At 46.3% G+C, this 21,319-nt stretch overlaps 1 protein-coding gene across 1 annotated transcript in view; it reads right to left on the reverse strand.

Annotated features, from left to right (window-relative positions):
- Positions 1-7,028: 7,028 nt before the first annotated feature.
- cpe (carboxypeptidase E) overlaps positions 7,029-21,319 on the reverse strand; it is a 16,304-nt gene continuing 2,013 nt past the window's right edge. Inside the window, exons 2-9 of the mRNA XM_056280265.1 lie at positions 13,598-13,794; positions 11,375-11,542; positions 10,667-10,784; positions 9,848-10,030; positions 9,527-9,666; positions 8,887-8,986; positions 8,447-8,565; positions 7,029-8,333 (exon numbers count right to left, since the gene is read on the reverse strand). Of these exons, the coding sequence (XP_056136240.1) occupies positions 8,235-8,333; positions 8,447-8,565; positions 8,887-8,986; positions 9,527-9,666; positions 9,848-10,030; positions 10,667-10,784; positions 11,375-11,542; positions 13,598-13,794 (1,124 nt within the window). The 3' untranslated portion in view covers positions 7,029-8,234. The remainder of the gene's footprint in view (positions 8,334-8,446; positions 8,566-8,886; positions 8,987-9,526; positions 9,667-9,847; positions 10,031-10,666; positions 10,785-11,374; positions 11,543-13,597; positions 13,795-21,319) is intronic.

Below are 21,319 nucleotides of genomic sequence, written 5' to 3' on the forward strand. Positions count from 1 at the left end.
CAGAAACCCTCTCATTCAAATCGTCTCGCTGCTTTCAAAACCCGGGGGCGGCGTTGTGTGTGTGTGTGTGTGTGTGTGTGTGTGTGTGTGTGTGTGTGTGTGTGTGTGTGTGTGCGTGTGCGTGTGCGTGTGTGTGCAGGAGTTGTAAACAGTTCTCCTCGGCTGACGCAGCACTCCTTCGGGAACTCTAGGTTGTGCGGTTTGTTTGTGCGTCTTAATGCGTGTACCTGTATCCGTGTGTCCGTGTCCCCGGCCCCTGCTTCCTTGCAGATATGCTTGCTTTCTGTGAGAGCGAGGAAATAAGCAGCAAAACACCTCCTGCGGCCTCAGTCTGGCTCGCTACGTCTTTCCCTCGCACTCTTGTTCTTCGCCTCCCTCTCCTCCACTCCCCCGGTAGCGTATGTGACTGTAGATTGCGTCCAGTCTGTAACTGTCATAGATAAAACACACCTCAGAGACAGAACCAGCAACTCACTACTGTGTACTCCATGTGCTGTTTGGCCCTTTTGGTTTATAGACCTACTTAGCTAGTTCTCAGCTGCTGGGAAGGTGCGTAGCTGCAGGTGTGTAACACAATATCATATATATGCATGGAAACCACATGCACACACACAGACACACAGACACACACAGAACGAGAAGTGGTGGCCCCTGCAGCCACTTTGCAGCATCCGGGGAGGAGAGGTGATCAGCCGTACGAGAGAAACCGCTTACTGTTTAGAAAAATTCTGCACTCCACACCCTCGAAATCAATCGTAACCCCGTCTCACCTTTCTAAAATCCTAAAATTTGTAAAACTGCTACTGTTCCCCCCACCACCCCCCCCACCCCATTTTGCCCTCTTGATTCCTACTGCACGCCTATCTTGTTGCGCAAAAGAGGGATATCTCCTCTGACGCTCTCTCTGAGGCTTCTCCCGTTTCTTTTTTTCTAACGAGGGTTTTTCCTGGGGGGGTTTTTCCTCTTTCATGGGGTTTTTTTTTCTTTCTCCCTTTTCTTCCCCCGTCTACCGTGAATATAAATACCGCTAAGTCAGAGCTGCACAAATAAACTTGACTTGACTTGACTTGGAAAGAGAATCGCTGATTAAAATCAGCCCATGACCACAGACTGAGCCGGGGCTGCGGAGAATGATTTGGCATTATAACCGGCCTGTTTGCTTTGGGGCGAACGCTCCCGAGTGGCGGTTTCAAGGCCACCGGGACATTACTGCCACCCACAGCCTCAGACGGGAAAAGGTTATGTAGAGCCACACTTTTCCATCACAGGGGCTAAGATGCAAAAGGCAAGCACCACCTGTCCTGGGAAACACAACCCCCACGCTTATGATGAAAAAAAACCCAGACGCGGTACAATAAAACAAGAAGAAGAATAACATTTTGCGTCATCTGAGCGTCTGCGGGTTGTTTCCCTGTCACAGATTCCCATGTGTGCCCATTCAGGACAGCATCTAGTTATGACGATCCCACTGGGTTGAGGCTCGTGCTCTTCGAAACCAGAAATCTCCCACTTCCTGGTGTCAGTTATGACTTGTGCCGGCCGTCTCTGCACATTATTCTCCTGCTGTCGCCCCTCTCCGCGTCTCCTCCGTGTCCCAGTGTATCGCGAGGGCCAAGCAGCTGGATCAATGGTATTGAATGTGGAGATGCTAATAGCAGATGCTAATAAGAACAGTATGAGTAATAGGCCAGGGTACCATTGATCTGCAGAGTTTGCAGCTAATGTTAAAAAAGCTGATTCAACTGCATAGTTAGACTGAAAGTGCCACTCCTGCTCTCTAGGTGTGTGTGTGTGTGTGTGTGTGTGTGTGTGTGTGTGTGTGTGTGTGTGTGTGTGTGTGTGTGTGTGTGTGTGTGTGTGTGTGTGTGTGTGTGTCACAGGGGTGGGGGGGTTGGTAGGTTAGGTTATATTTGTACCCCTGGCCTGGGTATGCAAGTAACATACACAAAGGTACCAATTCATACACTTAGACCTGAACCTGGATTCACCCCCCCCCCTTCTCATGCTTAAACCCTGTGACCCTTGGCACCTGGACTGGACCGAGCTGGACTCTTACACGAAATAGCACCCTTTTTACTCGCAACTACACTCCCCCGGACAGCTCTTAGACTCCCTTCAGGCCTCGGAGTCACAGTTTGATGTGGCTGAATCACAGTTGACTCACTTGCTGTCTCATACCTTGACTCATCTTTACACCTTTTTTTTTTCTTCTCGTCCCTCTTTCCTCTTGACTCACTGTTACTACCATTTAGACTTTGGACAGAGTCCACATAAGCGGAGTCACACTTTAACACTCCTGCCCATCCTCCGATTTACACCCGACCTTTTACACAAACTGAATTGTGCTCAGTGAGACTTACTCACCTCCCAAGGACTCCCGATGACTCCCTGTATCCCCTCCAGTTTTCCTACCCGTCCCACCTAGTCATGAACGAGTTCAAACATATTGACACAAATGGTCTTTGTCCTATTTGTCTGTGTTACCGATCCTGTAGTTTTCCTGCCTCCAAAGTTCGTGTATTGGAAATGTTGAATAATGGACCAAGGCATCTCACGGAGCTGAACTGCCACTTTTTTCTCACGGCTGCCTTTGCCACATCCTCCCAGTGACTCTTCACTTGTGAAATGTACTGGCAAGGGGAGAAGAAGGAGTATAGGGATGTGGTGGAGAGCATTGTTGTGTGGTGGCTAGAGACCCAACTGCTGCTCATGGGGACCACGCAAGTGGCGGCAGGCAATAAGGAGCCCTTTAGACTGGCAATATAACAGTCCATCACTTGGATGCATTACGGTTGGGGGTCATGCATCACATCAGGCCAGGGGGGTCCAGAAGGACAAAGGTCCTGGAAGTGCTCCTCAGGTTGTGGCATGAAGCAAGTTCAGGTAGAAACTTGTCACCATCAGGAGAGCAAACTGGACTGGAGTGATAGCGCGGACGCATTTGACAGACAAAGAGGGAGCACTCCACGTCTCGTACCTATCGGAAATGGCCGGCCCGGGTTTTGTGTCGGGGAGGCCGCATCAAGGCAGAAGACTACTACAGCTCTCAAACGCTTAAGTAAACCGGCTCTGTCATAGCGCTGAGCTCAGACAGACTTTGTCGGCGGCGGTGGTGGTGGGGGTCTAAAGTAAACTCCACTGGGATAATTCCTCCCATGTTTCCCACGTGAAGCTGAGGCAACTACGGAGTACCTTCAAGCCTTTAGCTAATCCTCTGGAAGTACATTGACGAGTGCCTCAAGCGCCAATAACCATATGGCTGTACAACACTTCCTGTCAGGGTGGTACGAGCCTCAGTTACCCAGAAAGAAAAAAAAATATATATATACATATAAATATATGTATATATATTTATATTTGTTTTGTATATATATATATATATATATATATATATATATCAGCACAAGCCTGTTTTGTGTGTCGTGCACTCATCAGCTGCTAATATATATATATGTGTGTGTGTGTGTGTGTGTGTGTGTTTGTGTGTGTGTACCCACACATATATACACATATATACACATACACACATATATATATATTTATATATACATATGTTATTATTATTATCATATATAATACTTTTATATAACAGGTACATATTCATTGAGGGGTGGCACAGTAGCGCAGTGGTTAGTGCGGTCGCCTCACAGCAAGAAGTTCCTGGGTTCGAGCCCCGGGGTAATACAACCTTGGGGGTCATCCCGGGTCGTCCTCTGTGTGGAGTTTGCATGTTCTCCCTGTGTCTGCGTGGGTTTCCTCCCACAGTCCAAAGACATGTAGGTCAGGTGAATTGGCTGTACTAACTTGTCCCTAGGTATGAACGTGTGTGTGTGTGTGTGTGTGTGTGTGTGTGTGTGTGTGTGTGTGTGTGTGTGTGTGTGTGTGTGTGTGTGTGTGTGTGTGTGTGATGGCCTGGCAGCCTGTCCAGGGTGTCTCCCCTCCTGCCACCCAATGACTGCTGGGATAGGCTCCAGCATCCCTGAGAGCAGGAGAAGCGGTTCGGATAATGGATGGATGGATGGATTATCATTGAGAGAATGGCTATTTCATTGGCAAGTCATCTAGCAACAATTGTCTTTTAATTTTTTTTTTAACTTAGCTTGCATGTAAAAAATGCTCCCCATGTCTCTGTTCTGTACATGCCCTCGCTCTTCCAGTCTTACCTCTTGAAAATTGCCCATATTTGCTGACTATATAAATAGCTAGAGTACTTATTTACAGATGACTATCTACTACACCTGTCTGCTAAATCTTACAAACTAAATAGTAGGAATGTATATTTTGCTAGTCAATATTTATCCGTAATCCAGTTTAAATATGTATTTATGTCAACGACAAACTTTCTTGCATATAAAAAACTTCCATATTTGCTCTACTTTCTGATATGAGCAGCAGCCGATCATGAGCATAAGCACAGAAGAGGGTTCATGTTGTACACAAGCTTAATGAAAAAGCAGTGTAGACACGTTTCATTTTCAAAATGGAGTCATGTTTAGGGTATTTAAGCTTCAGAGACTGGTAACTGTATAAGAGATAGTAGTAGTAGTAGTGGTGGTGGTAGTAGATAGTCAAGTCATAAAGCTGTTTCTTCCTGGAGCTGTTTGTTTGACAGCGCTTATCTCGCTAATGGAAGTCAATTTCGAGATGTTAATTTTTATCATCAAGAGTGCAGTACGTTGCTCATAAAGAATGGGGAAATTCCTTGGCATGTCACACCTCGAAAGAAGTTGCCTACAGAGATTATGAGTGTGCACATTGTCGACAAACTTAAGTCATAAGTCTGCCCAAACAAGGATGTGTGCAGAAACAAATGGTTTATAACGAAGTTGATTAAGAATTGGGTGAGAGGTCAGATGACAGGCGATCCGATACGTGACACACCCGCCGGCCTTCGGTCATGGAGGGAGGCCACGTTAGGTCTTAGTTCATGTGATATCGTGACACTGATCTGTGGTTCCTATAACCGGTGATCTGAATAGCCCAAGTTCCACATTTTGTGGTTTTCTATGAATATACAATGGATTGATTTAGGATTCTGAGTGTGATTGATTTCATCCTAGCAGTCATATTGTTCTGTTATGAATAAAACATATGCTGCAAGTCTTTCCAGCAGTTCTGCTCCTTCTTGGCTGAGTATTGGGCCCGATCCAGATTAAAGAGCTCAGCCGCTGGTTTGATACTTCCATCCAACCATTATCCGAACCGCTTATCCTGCTCCCAGGGTCGTGGGGGTGCTGGAGCCCATCCCGGCAGTCATTGAGACACCCTGGACAGGCCGCCAGATCATCACAGGGCCGACACACACACACACACACATACACATACACACACACACACACACACACACACACACACACACACACACACACACACACATACACATACACACACACACCTAGGGACAATTTAGTATGGCCGATTCACCTGACCTACATGTCTTTGGACTGTGGGAGGAAACTGGAGCACCCGGAGGAAACCCATGCAGACACGGGGAGAACATGCAAACTCCACAGAGAACAACCCGGGATGACCCCCAAGGTTGGACTACCCCGGGGCTCGAACCCAGGGCCGTCTTTCTGTGAGGCAACCATGCTAACCACTGCGCCACCGTACCACCCAGTTTAATACTTACTTGTGCATGTTATTAGAAGTAACTCTTCCATGACCGTCCTCGAGTGTTTGCAAATTTACCTCAAATATTCCACAATGGCATCGGGAAAGGAAATAAACAGCATCCACCAATCACAATCCTTTGAATTGTGGGAAAGGGGGGCCTGTGCAATCCAACCAGAGATTTACCGAGATATCAGAGGCAGACTTGTTATCCATAGTTACAGATTCAACCTTCAGAAGTGTGTAGCCCTACCTTAACTATCTGAGTAATTGCGTGTAACTGAACAGGGACCGAAGACTTTATGCATGTCATACCTGCTTTGTGTTTTCTCTACCATGTGTTACTCCTGTGAGGACTGAGAAGCTTTTACCTACTCTAAATAGGAGCATACCCTTAACGCTCAAGTCAACCAGTAATTGTGGCAACATCACAAGTTGCCATAAAGCATTCACATGTGAGTCCAACAGTATCTGTCTGCGGACTGCAAGAGAGGGCTGTACCGTACAAGATGCGCCCCCAAAGTATAAGAAACGCCCACTTGCAAGTTCAAGAAATGCCCCCAGTACAAGAAACACCCACTTACCAGTTCAAGAAACGCCCCCAGTACAAGAAACGCCCACTTAACAGTTCAAGAAACACCCCCCAGTACAAGAAACTCCCACTTACCAGTTCAAGAAACGCCCACTTAACAGTTCAAGAAACGCCCCCAGTACAAGACACCCCCACTTACCAGTTCAAGAAACACCCCCCAGTACAAGAAACTCCCACTTACCAGTTCAAGAAACGCCCCCCAGTACAAGAAACTCCTATTTGCCAGTTCAAGAAACGCCCCCAGTACAAGACACTCCCACTTGCCAGTTCAAGAAACGCCCCTCAGTACAAGAAACTCCCATTTGCCAGTTCAAGAAACGCCCCCAGTACAGCAAACTCCCATTTGCCAGTTCAAGAAACGCCCCCAGTACAAGACACTCCCACTTGCCGGTTCAAGAAACGCCCCCCAGTACAAGAAATTCCCATTTGCCAGTTCAAGAAACGTCCACCAGTACAACAAACTCCTACTTGCCAGTTCAAGAAACGCCCCCAGTACAAGAAACTCCCACTTGCCAGTTCAAGAAACGTCCACCAGTACAACAAACTCCTACTTGCCAGTTAAAGAAACACCCCAACCCAGTAAAGAAAACACCCACTTGCCAGTTCAAGACACCCCCCGCCCCCAAGTGATGGGAGTCCTGCTACACGTCCCATCCCTGTCTTGCAGTGCGCAGACAGACCCTTCTCCGTCAGTAGGATACACCCAGAAACACTCCCTCTGTCTTTAGCCTTGTTTTAATATTGGTTTGCGATGCGACCCCAGCGACTCCCCACAAAACGGAGTGAAACAAAAGAGACAACGTTGCACCGTGTGACAATGTAAAGGGGGGATGTAGTTTTATTGATTATTCATCACTTCATTCTTTTCTATACATTCATCAAATCCTTCTCTATAGTGTCAGGCGACGCCTTCTGCTTGTGTCCAGTCGATCAGAGTCTCTATGTCCACTCAGTTCCACAATCTCTGTAGCTTATATTTATGGATTTATATATGGGTTTTAACACTTCAGCTGTCCCCTGCATACTGCAGTGTTCCCCATGTGGTATGCATACAGAGGAAAGGATGTTTGGCCAGAGGTCAGATATGGTGACGGGAGGATCTGTGGTAGATATGGCCTCGTTGTGGTCTATGTTACAAAAACCACATCTCTTGCTGTTCCTATTTAGGTTCGTAAATATATTATGTATTTCTAATCATTCAAAATCATTCATCTTGTGCTGAAATTCAAGCTGTATCACATTCAGTTTAAAAACGACATTGGTAAGATATATATGTGGAGACGAACTTGCTTGTTTGAATGGTAAAAGACATTTTACATTGTTTCTTGTGTCCCTGATAGTCTAGGATCATAGTGGTGTGTTATTATACATTGTAGAGAAAGAAATGAAGAGGGAGAGCAAGAGAGGGAGCGATAGAAAGAGTAATTGTAAGTTTATATTGAGGCTGTTGAGAAGTGAATGGGTTGTGTTTTGAGAGTGTGGTGAGTGACGGTTGTGTGCATGTGCGTGTGTGTGTGTGTGTTTGTGTGTTTGCTAAAGCCCAGAGAGAGACACATTTAAAAACAGGAAAATGCCTAATTATCCACAGTGTCATGTGATATGATGTAAACACCTCTTTTACATACATAATTATTCAATCACTCATTGGCTATATATAGTCGGGTGCTGTGGATACTGATCACACGTACAATAGAGAACACAAAAGTACAGTAAGCAACAATGATTTCACAGCCATCAAGTTATCTAGAAGTTTCTCCTGTGTTTATCAGTTTGCGCGAGTGTATGTCTGCGTGTGTGTATGTCTGCGTGTGTGTGTGTATGTGCATGTGTGTGTGCGTGCATGCTCACGTGAATCTGTCTGCAGAGTATCAAACCATTACAATAATAAACAATTAATAAACAATTGTAACCCATTAAATAATAATCAAAAGAGGACGGAACAAATAAGAGACAATATATTCTTTACAGTGGATGGGCACACGTAATGTTACACCAATATGTGGAAGGTCCTATCACCCGGTCATAAGCCTTAGAAGTTCAGTGTCTCAGACATCATCTTCCACCAGTCCATGAGCTCCTCCTTCTCCTCCTCCTTCCTCTCCATCAGAGACTCCAGCTCAAAGTCCATCTTAGAGGTGCAAACAGAGAGAGAGAGAGAGAGAGAGAGAGAGTTTGTCTACAAATGGATTACACGTGTCCCATTGGCTTTGGTAACACAAGAGAGTTGTCAATAAGACTTACCCTGATTGCGGGGCTGTAGGGGATAGCCACCTTTTTTATGACAGTAAGGTAGCCAGGGGCGGAGGCTGCTACCTTGTAGTTTCCTGGTGCCAGCAGACGCCAATAGTCTCCGTCTTTAGCTATAAATCATAAAATATCTTCTTTAGTAAATTAATGACCCAAATTCAGAGCAACCAACTCGCACTCGGTGCTACCAGTTGACGGTGAGTGGTTAGGATGTACAATTTTTCACACACTTGATCCACATGATGACAACAGTGCAAGGAACTGCTGCAGTACCTAACAACAACACCAGATGTCGCCACGCAAACGTCTTTGTGTTGCGTCAATAGCAGCTCCACTTCGGGGTTCTTGATTTTTAACCACTTCACGTCCATGGAGTGTATATATATATATTGTGGAGTGGTTGATGCGTGTAAAGCTGTGTTGAATGGTGGTACCTGTGGTGATGTCATGTTCAATGCCCTCCACAGAGATTGTTGCATTGGAAATAGGGTTGCCCTGCAAGTCACGCACAAAGCCCTTTACCCCGCGGTGAACCTGTGGACACAAACATGGTTAAACACAAGCACATTAGCGTGTGTATATAAACCCAAGCACTCATGTAAGCTTGCAAATGGGCATGCTTAACCTAATCCTAATTCTAACCTAAAACCCTAAAACCAAGTCCTATCCCTAAAATGGACAATTTTCCTCATCGATACCCATAAAATGTCCCCACAGGTAGGTGGTTTGAGGTTTTTCCATCCTAATGGGGACATTTGTTCCCCATTAGAATAGATATGTGTGTATATACCAGATTTTTCTGTCCTAATGGGGACATTTGGTCCCCATTAAAGCTAATGCGGACATTTGGCCCCCATTTGGATAGAGAAACCTGGTATACAACACACACACACACACACACACACACACACACACACACACACACACACACATGCACGCACGCACTCTCTGCATGGGTGCATCTAACATATTCATTGCCTTTCAAGCATCCTAACCAACTGTTCTTTAATTATGTGCTAATTTGTATTTTACACGGAAAAAACTCTTTGTCCGATGGTCAAATGGGCTACCAACCTGTTGAATATAGTTAACCAGTGAGTTGCGGTTCTGCTCCCAGTAAGTCTTCAGGGTATCCTCATTAGGGAACTTATCACAGCTGAGCTCCAGAGTGATTTCAAAGCAGTTGCTGCTCAGGTAGTTGAAATCTTGCATACCTGCAAATGTAAAAAAAAAAAAAAAAAAAAAAATCCAAAATCTGTTAGATTGGCTAGTAAAAAATGGGAAGGATAAGTTTGTGGAAAACAAAGTAAGACACTAGTGGGATATAATCCATTTGGCTGTGACAGTTTTGAATCTCCAGGGATAAAACAGTAGAATAGACGGGTGGACTCTTACCCCCCGGCACGCTGTACCAGGCGCCTCCATTCGTGATGCCATCGGTGAAGCTGGAGTCATCGTCGTTCTTGCGGCAGGGAGGGCGGTGGGGGTCGGACATGATCGGGTTGTACATCGAGTAGGCCCGAGCCACCGACTTGAAGATCACATCATCTGGACTGGCGCTGTACTCGTGGGTGGAATCTTAGAGGAGGAAAGGGAGAGTGAGAGGGAGGAAATGGAGTGGGAAAACGTTGCCCAGACAACAGAAACTGTCTTTGTGTTTATGTGCTTGCAACAATACACGTTTGAGAAGGCATTTGTGCTGTACACTTAACCAAATTATATGCGTCATATTTCATTTTTAATATGTAGAAATTCTGGTAAATTGGTTTTCATTAATAATATATATCTCATTACATCTAAACAAAGCAAAGCAAATTTATCATGATGTAGATGAAGGCCACATTTTGGCAAATTATGACACTAAGAGCAAGAACAAATTAAATTTTCTGTGTGTTCCTGTGTGTGTATTTGTGAATTTTTGTGAATATGTGTGTGTTGTTCAGTGATATTTGTGAGGACCGGTTTGAGTTTTTAACCATAAGAGTGAGGACATTGTTCCTCACTTCATCCAGGGTCCATTTTTGGGTTGGGATTTGGGTTTAGGGTTAAGGTTAGAATTAGGTTTAGGGTAAGGTTAGGGTAAGGGTTAAGGTTAGGCATGTAGTTATGATGGTTAAGGTCAGGGTTAAGGGCTAAGGAATGAATGTAGTCAGTGAGGGGTCTCCACAAGTTTAGGGTGATATGGTGTGTGTGCATGTGTGTGCGTGTGTGTACCGCTGCGAGTCTCATCATATGGATAGTTTGCCACCACATCTCCTCCATGCAGGTTAGCTGACAGGACAAACGGGATGTCCATGATCCAGTGGATCACTGCCTTGGTCTCTGGGGCCAGCTGGAGAGGTAGGCCATGCTTGGATTAACCAACAACCATACTCATACTCGAGCTGCAACTAATGATTATCTCCATAATCAGTTAATCTAGCAATTATCTTTGATTAATTGATTAATCATTTAGTCTGTTAAAAGTCAAAAATATTGATGAATGCCCATTTTAAGTTTCCAGGTTCCTAAGCACTCCATTAGTAGCCATTATACTTCCTTCTGTGCCTGAAACACCTGAATTTTCTCTGCATTTTCTTATAAAATCTGAATATAATGTAGCAAATAACAATGCCACATTAAAGCGTCATTTGCATTTTCATATACAATGCAGCCTATCAACAAACCAGGGAGAATATTTTCACATTCATGGATTGTTGACCAGTGATGGCACCGGCGGCACAACCGGTGCCGTTTCAGACACACACAGAACACTGCTCAGTATCATAGCTGCGATGGAGTGTTATCCCTACAGCATATATACATACAGATCAGGTTGGAAATCATGATTCCTTCCCTTTAAACATGTACAGTCCCACAAATGGATCACGTTATCTGCATTTGTGTATGAGCTCATGTGAACGTGTGCGCCCTGAATGTAACCTTAGTGTTCTCATCCACAGCCTTCTTCATGTTCTGCAGCAGGTGGTTGTTGGCTCCACCTTCTCTCTCATTGATGTAGATGATGCGGTCCAGGTCGGGGAAGTTGCGGTTCAGATCCACCCCCTGGGCGTTGCTGCGACCCACAAACCAGTCCTTGATCTCTCCAGGCTAAGCAGGAGAGAGGAGACGGTAGTTAAGTAAATGGAAACAGGGAAGAGAAGGAAAGCGTGATGAAGTGGTCCAAGAACTGACTGAATCTGTAATGTGAGCCTGTATTAGCATCATGTTTGTTGTCAGATATCAGTTGCTGTGTAATGCTTTGAGAAACTAAACCCCAGATCATTTTAGTGTGTTTGCTGACATCCACATCCATGTTAAAAACTATCTAAAAATGGGCGTCCGGGTGGCGTAGTGGTCTATTCCGTTGCCTACCAACATGGGGATCGCCGGTTCAAATCCCAGTGTTACCTCCGGCTTGATCAGGCGTCCCTACAGACACAATTGGCCGTGTCTGCGAGTGGGAAGCCGGATGTGGGTATGTGTCCTGGTCGCCGCACTAGTGCTTCCTCTGGTCGGTCGGGGCGCCTGTTCGTGGGAGGGGGAGGCAGGGAGACCAGCGGGATCCTCCCACGTGCTACGTCCCCCTGGTGAAAACTCTCACTGTCAGGTGAAAAGAAGCACTGGCGACTCCACATGTATCGGAGGAGGCATGTGGTAGTCTGCAGCCCTCCCCAGATCGGCAGAGGGGGTGGAGCAGCAACCGGGACGGCTCGGAAGAGTGGGGTAATTGGCCAAGTACAATTGGGGAGAAAAAAAACCATTTAAAATTCAAAAGCATGCAAGGCTGGTCTCGGTACTCTGTGATGCCAGCATAGCAGGATAAACACAGCCAAATCGAATAAAATAAATAATGGGTAGTTTGAGTTAGCTATGTATACCAGCACACGCATCAGCATTGACCGACAGACAGACAGACAGAGCCAGCATATTGACAATTATCAATACTACTGTCAATGGTGGTTTGTTGGCATAGCTGTGGCTGTGTTTATCCTGCTATGTTTACATCACAGATTACCAAGACCAAGACCAACATGGCATGTTGAGATGGTTTTTAACCTGCAGATGTCAACAAACTTACTAAAATGTTCTAGGGTTTAGTTACTCTTTCACGGAGAGTGCTCACTAAGTGTTTGTGTACAGCCTTGAGTGATTTGGCTGTACTACGCTTTGTAAGATTGGATGAGTGAAGGGCCAAGTGTTTAGAGAGACCTTTCTTCCACAACATCATCAACAACCACAATATGTCTTATGCACAGATCGTTAAAAGAGACTCCTGAACCCTATTTACTCACTTATTATAAGACACTCTGAATGAGCGCATCAGCTAAGTGCATTAAAAGCAAGTCTAAATTTCGGTGTGTGTGTGTGTGTGTGTGTGTGTGTGTGTGTGGTAGCGGTGCCCCGAAGGGGTGGCCAGGGGTGGCCACGGCCACCCTGATACTATCCCTGCCCCCCCTGCTGGCCCGAGTCGCACATGCAGAATATGCTCCTGATAATGCATAATATGCTTCTATCTGATATTTTCATTTTTCATTTTTGGACATATACATTATAACAATGAATCATCTAACACGTTACAATATATACAGATACATAACACATTAAAACAGAATTGTTGTGGAACTCAAAATGTTAACTGTACCAGTATTAGTCTATGCACATGATATTTAGTAACATTAACTGTAAAAAAAAAGAAGAAACCGAAGTATTTCAGTATGCAATACCTTAACTCTCACATTGACAGTTTTCAACTAGCCTATACAGTACACTGCAACAGCATAATAGAATTCCTGAAATTCAGTCATGGCTTTTGGTTTTGATGTGCCACCCCAAGATTTTCAGCGGCGCCATTGGGCCACCCCTATGAAACATTTCTGGAAGCGCCACTGAGTGAGAGAGAGAAGAGAGAGAGAGAGAGAGAGAGAGAGAGAGAGAGAGAGAGAGAGAGAGAGAGAGAGAGAGAGAGAGAGAGAGAGAGAGAGAGAGAGAGAGAGAGAGAGAGAGAGAGAGAGAGAGAGAGAGAGAGAGAGAGAGAGAGAGAGAGAGAGAGAGAGAGAGAGAGAGAGAGAGAGAGAGAGAGAGAGAGAGAGAGAGAGAGAGACGTGGGGGGGGGGTTGTCACAAGGTATGTATGTGTGTGGGGCATGCCGTGTTTTGGGCCTACCTGTGAGGCAGCCTTCTCAAAGCCATCAGGGTTCATGGAGGGCATGAGGTGGATGCGTGTGCTGTGGACGAGGTTGATGATGGTTTCATTCCCCTTCTGGTACTGGTTACAAAGGTACTGGGCCAGGTAGATGATCAGCTCTCTGCCAACCGCCTCATTGCCATGCATGTTCCCAATGTACTTGAACTCTGGCTCGCCTAAGAAAAGAGGGGGGGGGGGAACAGCATTACTGTATTACACACTACCATGTAAACTCTATTTTCTATATCTAACCTCCATTCATATAGTTGGTTAGCACTTCAATGCAGGAGATTCGTAGAGTTTGAGACGGCGAATGGACTAAGCACTAGTATAGTAAAGCTGGGTAAAGTAGTGGGATTTTTACAATAATGTCAATGATGGCTAACCCTTTTTCCACTACATGTTACCGGCTCAACTCGACTCGACTCGACTCGCCCTTTTTTTCGTTTTCCATTTCTGGAAAGTACCGGCATTTTGGTAACTGTTACCACTTTCCTGGTACCGCCTTCGCCGAGGTTAAAAAAAATGGAGCTAGCGCAAAAATCAATGCAGACCTCTGATTGGTCAAAGAAACGCGTCACTGCGTCGTTTTGCGTCACTGCGTCATCAATGCGCGCCTGGGATATCGCCCGGCATTTTTACATACCGAAGCGGTCTTATCTTAAACGTACATTTTGAAATTTTAAAAATAAAAAAATCGGAGAGCAGAAAATCCACGCCGCGGTCTGTCGGTGATGGGAAACGACACAGAAGCGAGTCGAGTCGAGTTGAGCCGGTACCATGTAGAGGAAAAGGGGCATTAATGCACCTGGGGCAAAAAAACACAATTTAATCTGCTAAACCACGTGCACTCAGCAGCAAAGTTCAGCCATTAGAAACAGAGCTGATGATCTTCACTGAGAAAGATCAAAACCACACTCGCTGACTTAACTGTCTTTTAATGACCGTTTTTTCTCTCGTCCTTGTAGAACAAGAGGAAGTCGGTGACAAAGACCACTCACCGCACAGATTACTCAAAAGTACGCACGCACGCACACACACACTCACTGACGAATACACAAACCCTCTGAATAAGTGTAACACTTGACCCACACACTCCAGTGACAAACACACCGTCTCGTCAGCAGAAAGGTCAAATAGGATTTAACATTATTGCCGGCCTGCAGAACTCTATTTGAACCTTAATGACCAGAGGGGAGTGGATTATAGAGCAACACTGTCAGTCTGTTTTGCCTGACACTAAATAGAAAAGGTCCTACAAGATTTAGATCGAGTGGAGTGACAAGTTTGGGATCAGAAAAGACTTAAGCTTGGACCAGACTCCAGAGTAGGAGCAGACAAAACAAGAGCGCCTCATGGATCCTTCTTAAATAGTAACGCCACGATGTGCACAGTCACGACACGGTAATCGTGACCCCTTGCATCTCTTATAGCGTGCAATCTGGCAAACCAAAGACTGAATTTTAATCCATCTCGAACCACCGATGCCGAAACACTTAGCCTTCCCGCTGAGAATTGAAAACTGCTTGAAGGAGAGTAATTATACACACATGACTTGGGTGCAAGGCTATCAGAACAACATCAATGAAAAAAAGGGAGCTACCCAGATAGCAAAATTGCTGTGGCCCGGACCCGGCCCACACCCAACACTTTCATCCAGCCCACATACCGTGTGGAATGATGGCACTTGGGTGGTCCACTCCTGGTTGCCAGATCTGGGCCAGAACCAAGCCACAGCAATGCCGCATGTGCCACATATTTGCCAGATGTGGCCCATATTTGTTTTGTGATATTTGGGCCATATTCACCATTTACCACACGGGCCACTTCAGGGTCACACCCAGATTACATGTTGCCCAGAGCACTGCATCTTTGCCAAAAAAGGGCCCACATTTGATTTGGCATATTTGGGCCATATTTGCTATTATACATGTGGGCCACTTCAGGCTCACATCCATTTTGTCAGGGCCAGAAGAAGGCCATCAGTGCCGCATCACTGCCTGAAATGGCCCACATCCGGATGCTATCTGGGTAACGCCTGCACACTTGCTGTAAACCAGAGAAGTCTAATAATGACAACGTTTCAATCCCACTTGGATCTTCGTCAGGTCAGAAAGTTTGAAAAATTGAAACACGCCCATATTTATACATCCTGCACACCGATAAGCTGACAAGTTCTGTGATAGCAAGTGTGGTTAACCATCCAAACTGCCAGGAGGATCTATCCATCCATCCATTATCCGAACCGCTTATCCTGCTCTCAGGGTCGCTGGAGCCCTATCCTAGCAGCCATTGGGCGGCAGGCGGGGAGACACCCTGGACAGGCTGCCAGGCCATCACACAGGGCACGCACGCACACACACACACACACACACACACACACACACACACCACACATCACCAAGGGACAATTTAGTAAGGCCGATTCACCTGACCTGCATGTCTTTGGATTGTGGAGGAAACCGGAGCCCCCGGAGGACACCCACGCAGACACGGGGAGAACATGCAAACCCCACACAGAGGACGACCTGGACGACTCTCAAGGTTGTACTACCCCAGGCTTGAACCCAGGACCTTCTTGCTGTGAGGCGACCGTGCTAACCACTGCGCCACTGTGCCGCCGCCCAGGGTGATAAACATCCAAAAAAAATTAACAATACAATAGAGTACATAGAAAAAGTAGTAATGCAAAAGCCATACTATCAGGCATACACCTTGTTTATATACATTATATCAGATTCATCATCCCATATACCAGAATCATCCCATATATCAGAATCCTCTCATATATCAGATTCATCTCTTATATCAGAATCATCTCATATATCAGAATCATCTCATATATCAGAATCATCTCATATATTAGATCATCTCATATATCAGATTCATCTCATATATCAGAATCATCTCATATATTAGAATCATCTCATATATCAGAATCATCTCATATATCAGAATCATCTCATATATCAGATTCATCCCATATATCAGAATCCACATCACCTGTGTTCAAAAATATTGTATTAAATTAGAAGAGAGAAGAAACCTTAACTTGTACAGAAATTGGGTCTTAATCCCCCCCCCCCATAAGAAGCAAATTAGGTCACATAACAATAAGGAAAAGAAAGGGGCGTCTGGGTGGTGTAGCGGTCTATTCTGTTGTCTACCAACACGGGGATCGCCGGTTCGAATCCCCGTGTTACCTCCGGCTTGGTCGGGCGTCCCTACAGACACAGTTGGCCGTGTCTGCGGGGTGGGAAGCCGGATGTGGGTATGTGTCCTGGTCGCTGCACTAGCGCCTCCTCTGGTCGGCCGGGGCGCGTGTTAACGGGGGAAGGGGGAGTCGTGTGATCCTCCCACGCGCTATGGAAACTCCTCACTGTCAGGGGAAAGGAAGCGGCTGGCGACTCCACATGTATGGGAGGAGGCGTGTGGTAGTCTGCGGGCCTCCCCGGATCGGCAGAGGGGGGTGGAGCAGCGACCGGGACGGCTCGGAGGAGTGGGGTAATTGGCTGTGTACAACTGGGGAGAAAATGGGGTGAAATCTCCCCCCCCCCCAAAAAAGGGAAGAAGACACACCTGGTGAATTTATGAAAAATACCCTTTTCCATTTTAAAATATGCATGTAAGGGTCTAGGACCATAGAAAATACGTGTTTGTGGCTTAGCGTTAGTGTGCAAGCGTCACCCCCCCCTCCCCCCTTCATTGAAAACTGCTCCCCATCTGCAGATACTCACAGCGATTGGAGCGTGTATGCTGATGTCGTGTTGTTATGTTAACAACCACTTTCATGCTTTCACTTCCTATTATGAAATAATATGGCAACACAACACCTCCTTCCATTTGGCAGATTGACTCACGCTGGCTGTACCAATAAACACACACACACACACACACACACACACACACACACACACACACACACACACACACACACACACACACACACACACACACACACACAGGGGTATTTTGGTGTGTTAGTTATGTAAAGCATCTTCCTGGCCGTTGTTCGTATCAGGGCCCACTTTCAACACCGCCTTTCATCACTTCGTTCTGTGACAGAAAAGAAACAGAAAGAAAGTCAAGATTGTGTGTGTTGAAACTCGTCTCAGCAGAAACTCGTCTCAGCAGAACTCGGCTCAACAGAACTCGGCTTCAACAGAACTCGGCTCAATAGAACTCGTCTCAGCAGAACGCGTCTCAGCAGAACTCAGCTCAACAGAACTCGTCTCAACAGAACTCGGCTCAACAGAACTCGGCTTCAGCAGAACTCGTCTCAACAGAACAAGGCTCAGCAGAACTCGTCTCAGCAGAAACTCGGCTTCAACAGAATTCGTCTCAGCGAACTCGGCTCAATAGAACGCGTCTCAGCAGAACTCGTCTCAGCAGAACTCGCTTCAACAGAATTCGTCTCAGCCGAACTCGGCTCAATAGAACGCGGCTCAACAGAACGCGTCTCAGCAGAGCTCGTCTCAGCAGAACTCGGCTCAACAAAACTCGTCTCAACAGAACTCGGCTTCAACAGAACTCCTCTCAGCAGAACTCGGCTCAACAAAACTCGTCTCAACAGAACTCGGTTCAGCAGAACTCGTCTCAGAAGAACTCGGCTCAACAGAACTCGGCTCAGCAGAACTCGGCTTCAGCAGAACTCGTCTCAGCAGAACTCGGCTAAACAAAACTCGTCTCAACAGAACTCGTCTCAGCAGAACTCGGCTCAACAGAACTCGGTTCAGCAGAACTCGTCTCAGCAGAACTCGGCTTCAGCAGAACTCGTCTCAGCAGAACTCGGCTCAGCAGAACTCGGCTCAACAGAACGAATTCTGATCATTAATTCATCCGCTCGCGTGTGTGTTTGCAGCTGTTCGTGCTAATTTCTGTGAGCGTTTGATCCAACAGTGAAAGTAACCAAGAAGCTTTCATCTGCGAATAACACACACACACACACACACACACACGTGCGCGCGGACCGCCACAAACCCACAGCCAACATCTGGGAGTCGGTTATTTTAAATGGTAGATCCTGGTTCCTCTCTAAGCTACTAATGATTTCAAGACTGCAATTAAATCTGAACATCTTGAAGTCGATAAATGGCTTTAACAGGCTCGGAGACCGTGGGCTTCAGAGGTCTGACAGAGCTGTAAAACAAACACTCACTCTCTCTCTCTCTCTCTCTCTCTCTCTCTCTCTCTCTCTCTCTCTCTCTCTCTCTCTCTCTCTCATACATGCACACACCACTCTGAAATAACCTGAGCTCTTGTGCAGATGTGCAGCATCAAGAGACAAATCATATCTCTTAAAGGAGGATGTTGTGCTGTGTACTGTTCATGTCTACTACCAGCATGTCCTTTATCGTGAAAAAGGGGGGGGGGGTCAGCTGTCTCCCTCCCCCTCCTTCTCCCTCTCTCTCTCTTCTCTCGTTTTAACACGCTTGCAAATATAATTCAAGAATTGTACCATTCACCAGTAGCACTCTCCCCAATGCTTTAATTATGTCATGTTCATTCAAGCTTGGGCGACATCTTCTTTGGGTCTGACAGACAGTTAGGTAGACAGTCGCGCCTAACACGCGCATGCGCACAGCCATATCCTCTCCAGCAAAGCTACAACACCATGTATTTTCTACACACGAGGGCAAGCGCGACAAATCACAGTTCAGGTGTAAAACACCCACGCGAGCTCACAACTCCCCCCGTTTCCGGTGAGGGCGAGATTAAAGACGCGGACGGAGAAAGCGAGAAGGCCGGACTGCATGAGTCCATTTAGATAAGATCGTCTACGTGGTGGGAAACGCGGAGGAAATCCCCTCTTCTTCACGGACCGACACACCTTCCCCCCTTTAACAACATAAAACCACATCCTTCCCGAGCGCTTTGCTGTGAAAGAAAGCATATGTAACCGGTTATTTTCTTGCCCGGTGCCAGGATTCGATACAGGGTGTACTGCACCACAAGGCGCATCACTAACCGCCCGGCTAAAGGGTCAGACCCGTTAGCTAGGGCTAACGTGTCTTATTAGTAGTTTACAGTCGTCACCTCCCCGAAGCGCGCTCTCTGTTATTCCCGCCTCCGAAGAGACTTCCGAGGATCTGCACACTTCCGGATCCCACCGTTGCCACAGTGTAACCGGTTATTTTCTTGCCCGTGCGGGATTCGATACGGGTGTACTGCACCACAAGGCGACGTCACTAACCGCTCGACTAAAGGGTCAGACTCGTTAGTTAGGGGCTAACGTGTCTTATTAGTAGTTTACACATATATTTCCAAAAAAACCCCCCAAAACAAACAAAAACCTGCCCGACAGGGCATCGATGTTGTTTCCTAGGTGACAAGCCAGCGGGTGCTGTTGCCACGTCACTACGGAATCACCACTCTGTTGTCGTGGCAACGCCGACAGGTGACTCAGGAGGCCCGCTCGCCGGAAGAGGTGAATTGTGTCCGGGACGGTTCCCCTCCATGCGAAACACCCACATAGGGAGTGATACGTGGAGATTTTGGGCGCTACCGAACCGTCCTCACTTCGCGGCTGCTTCTCACGGGCAGAGCAGAGAGGAGGGCGGAGCAGTGCATTGTGGTATATTCCGCACAAAGCAGCGGGCGTGCATGTGAGCGATACATTCTCCCGTTGCATTGTGGGGGCGGGGAATAGCGTGACCCTCCCACGCGCTACGTCCCCCTGGCGAAACTTCTCACTGTCCGGTGAAAAGAAGCGGCTGGCGACTCCACATGCATGGAGGAGACACGTGGTAGTCTGCAGCCCTCCCCGGATCGGCAGAGGGGGTGGAGCAACAACAGGGACAGCTCGGGGGAGTGGAGTAATTGGCCGGGTACAATTGGGGAGAAAAATCCACAAAAAAAAGTTATAGTTCCTACTGTAAACTACTAATAAGACCCATTAGGTCTGACCCTTTAGCCGAGCGGTTAGTGATGTCGCCTTGTGGCGCAGTACACCCCGTGTCGAATCCCGCACCGGGCAAGAAAATAACCGGTTACACTACTTGAGACTGCAAAACATGAAAGGGAGAGGAGAGGAGAGGGCTTGAGTGGCTGTCTGTCGCCTGTTGTTTGTGTGTGCAATGACTCAGCCTGTAGTCAGTGACAATATATAATTAATACCGTTGTGTTTGCTCGATAGTGGTCACGTGCTCTCTTACGTTATTAGAGAACACACATAGACACGTGCATATGACATATGGCATTGTTGAACCCTAGAACAAAGAAAAATAGTTCACTTTGTCTGATGTTATCATAACATTTATTCATTTGATTCTTATTTTGATATTTATTTATTTGATTTATATTCACGTGACTAGCACGTCTAACTGATAATAATCGTGTTAACATTACTACCCGGTGCAATATTCTTAATTTGAATACTGTGTCGTGTGAATACTGTACAATACTGTATTCCCTTGCTATTGTTCTGTCACGGTAGTTTAGTCAATGGTGTTTTTCTAAGTCATTTCAGTTGTTTTCTGAGACCGGTAGTGGTTCCTTTAAGACACAGGAAGTTGGCCCCCCATGTGACTCTAGTCAGGAAGTGAGACGCATTGCAGACAGAACGGCCTTTTCCCATCCACAAACGTCTGCACACATCTTATGCCATTCCTAGCATCGTTGGTATGTAATGTGATATTTTATCATTTTCTACAATTGTAATTCATTATTTGGTATAAAATAAACGTTTTGTGTAGTTTGGTG

This window comes from Lampris incognitus, chromosome 5, assembly GCF_029633865.1.
Source record: "Lampris incognitus isolate fLamInc1 chromosome 5, fLamInc1.hap2, whole genome shotgun sequence".
NCBI lineage: Eukaryota > Metazoa > Chordata > Actinopteri > Lampriformes > Lampridae > Lampris > Lampris incognitus.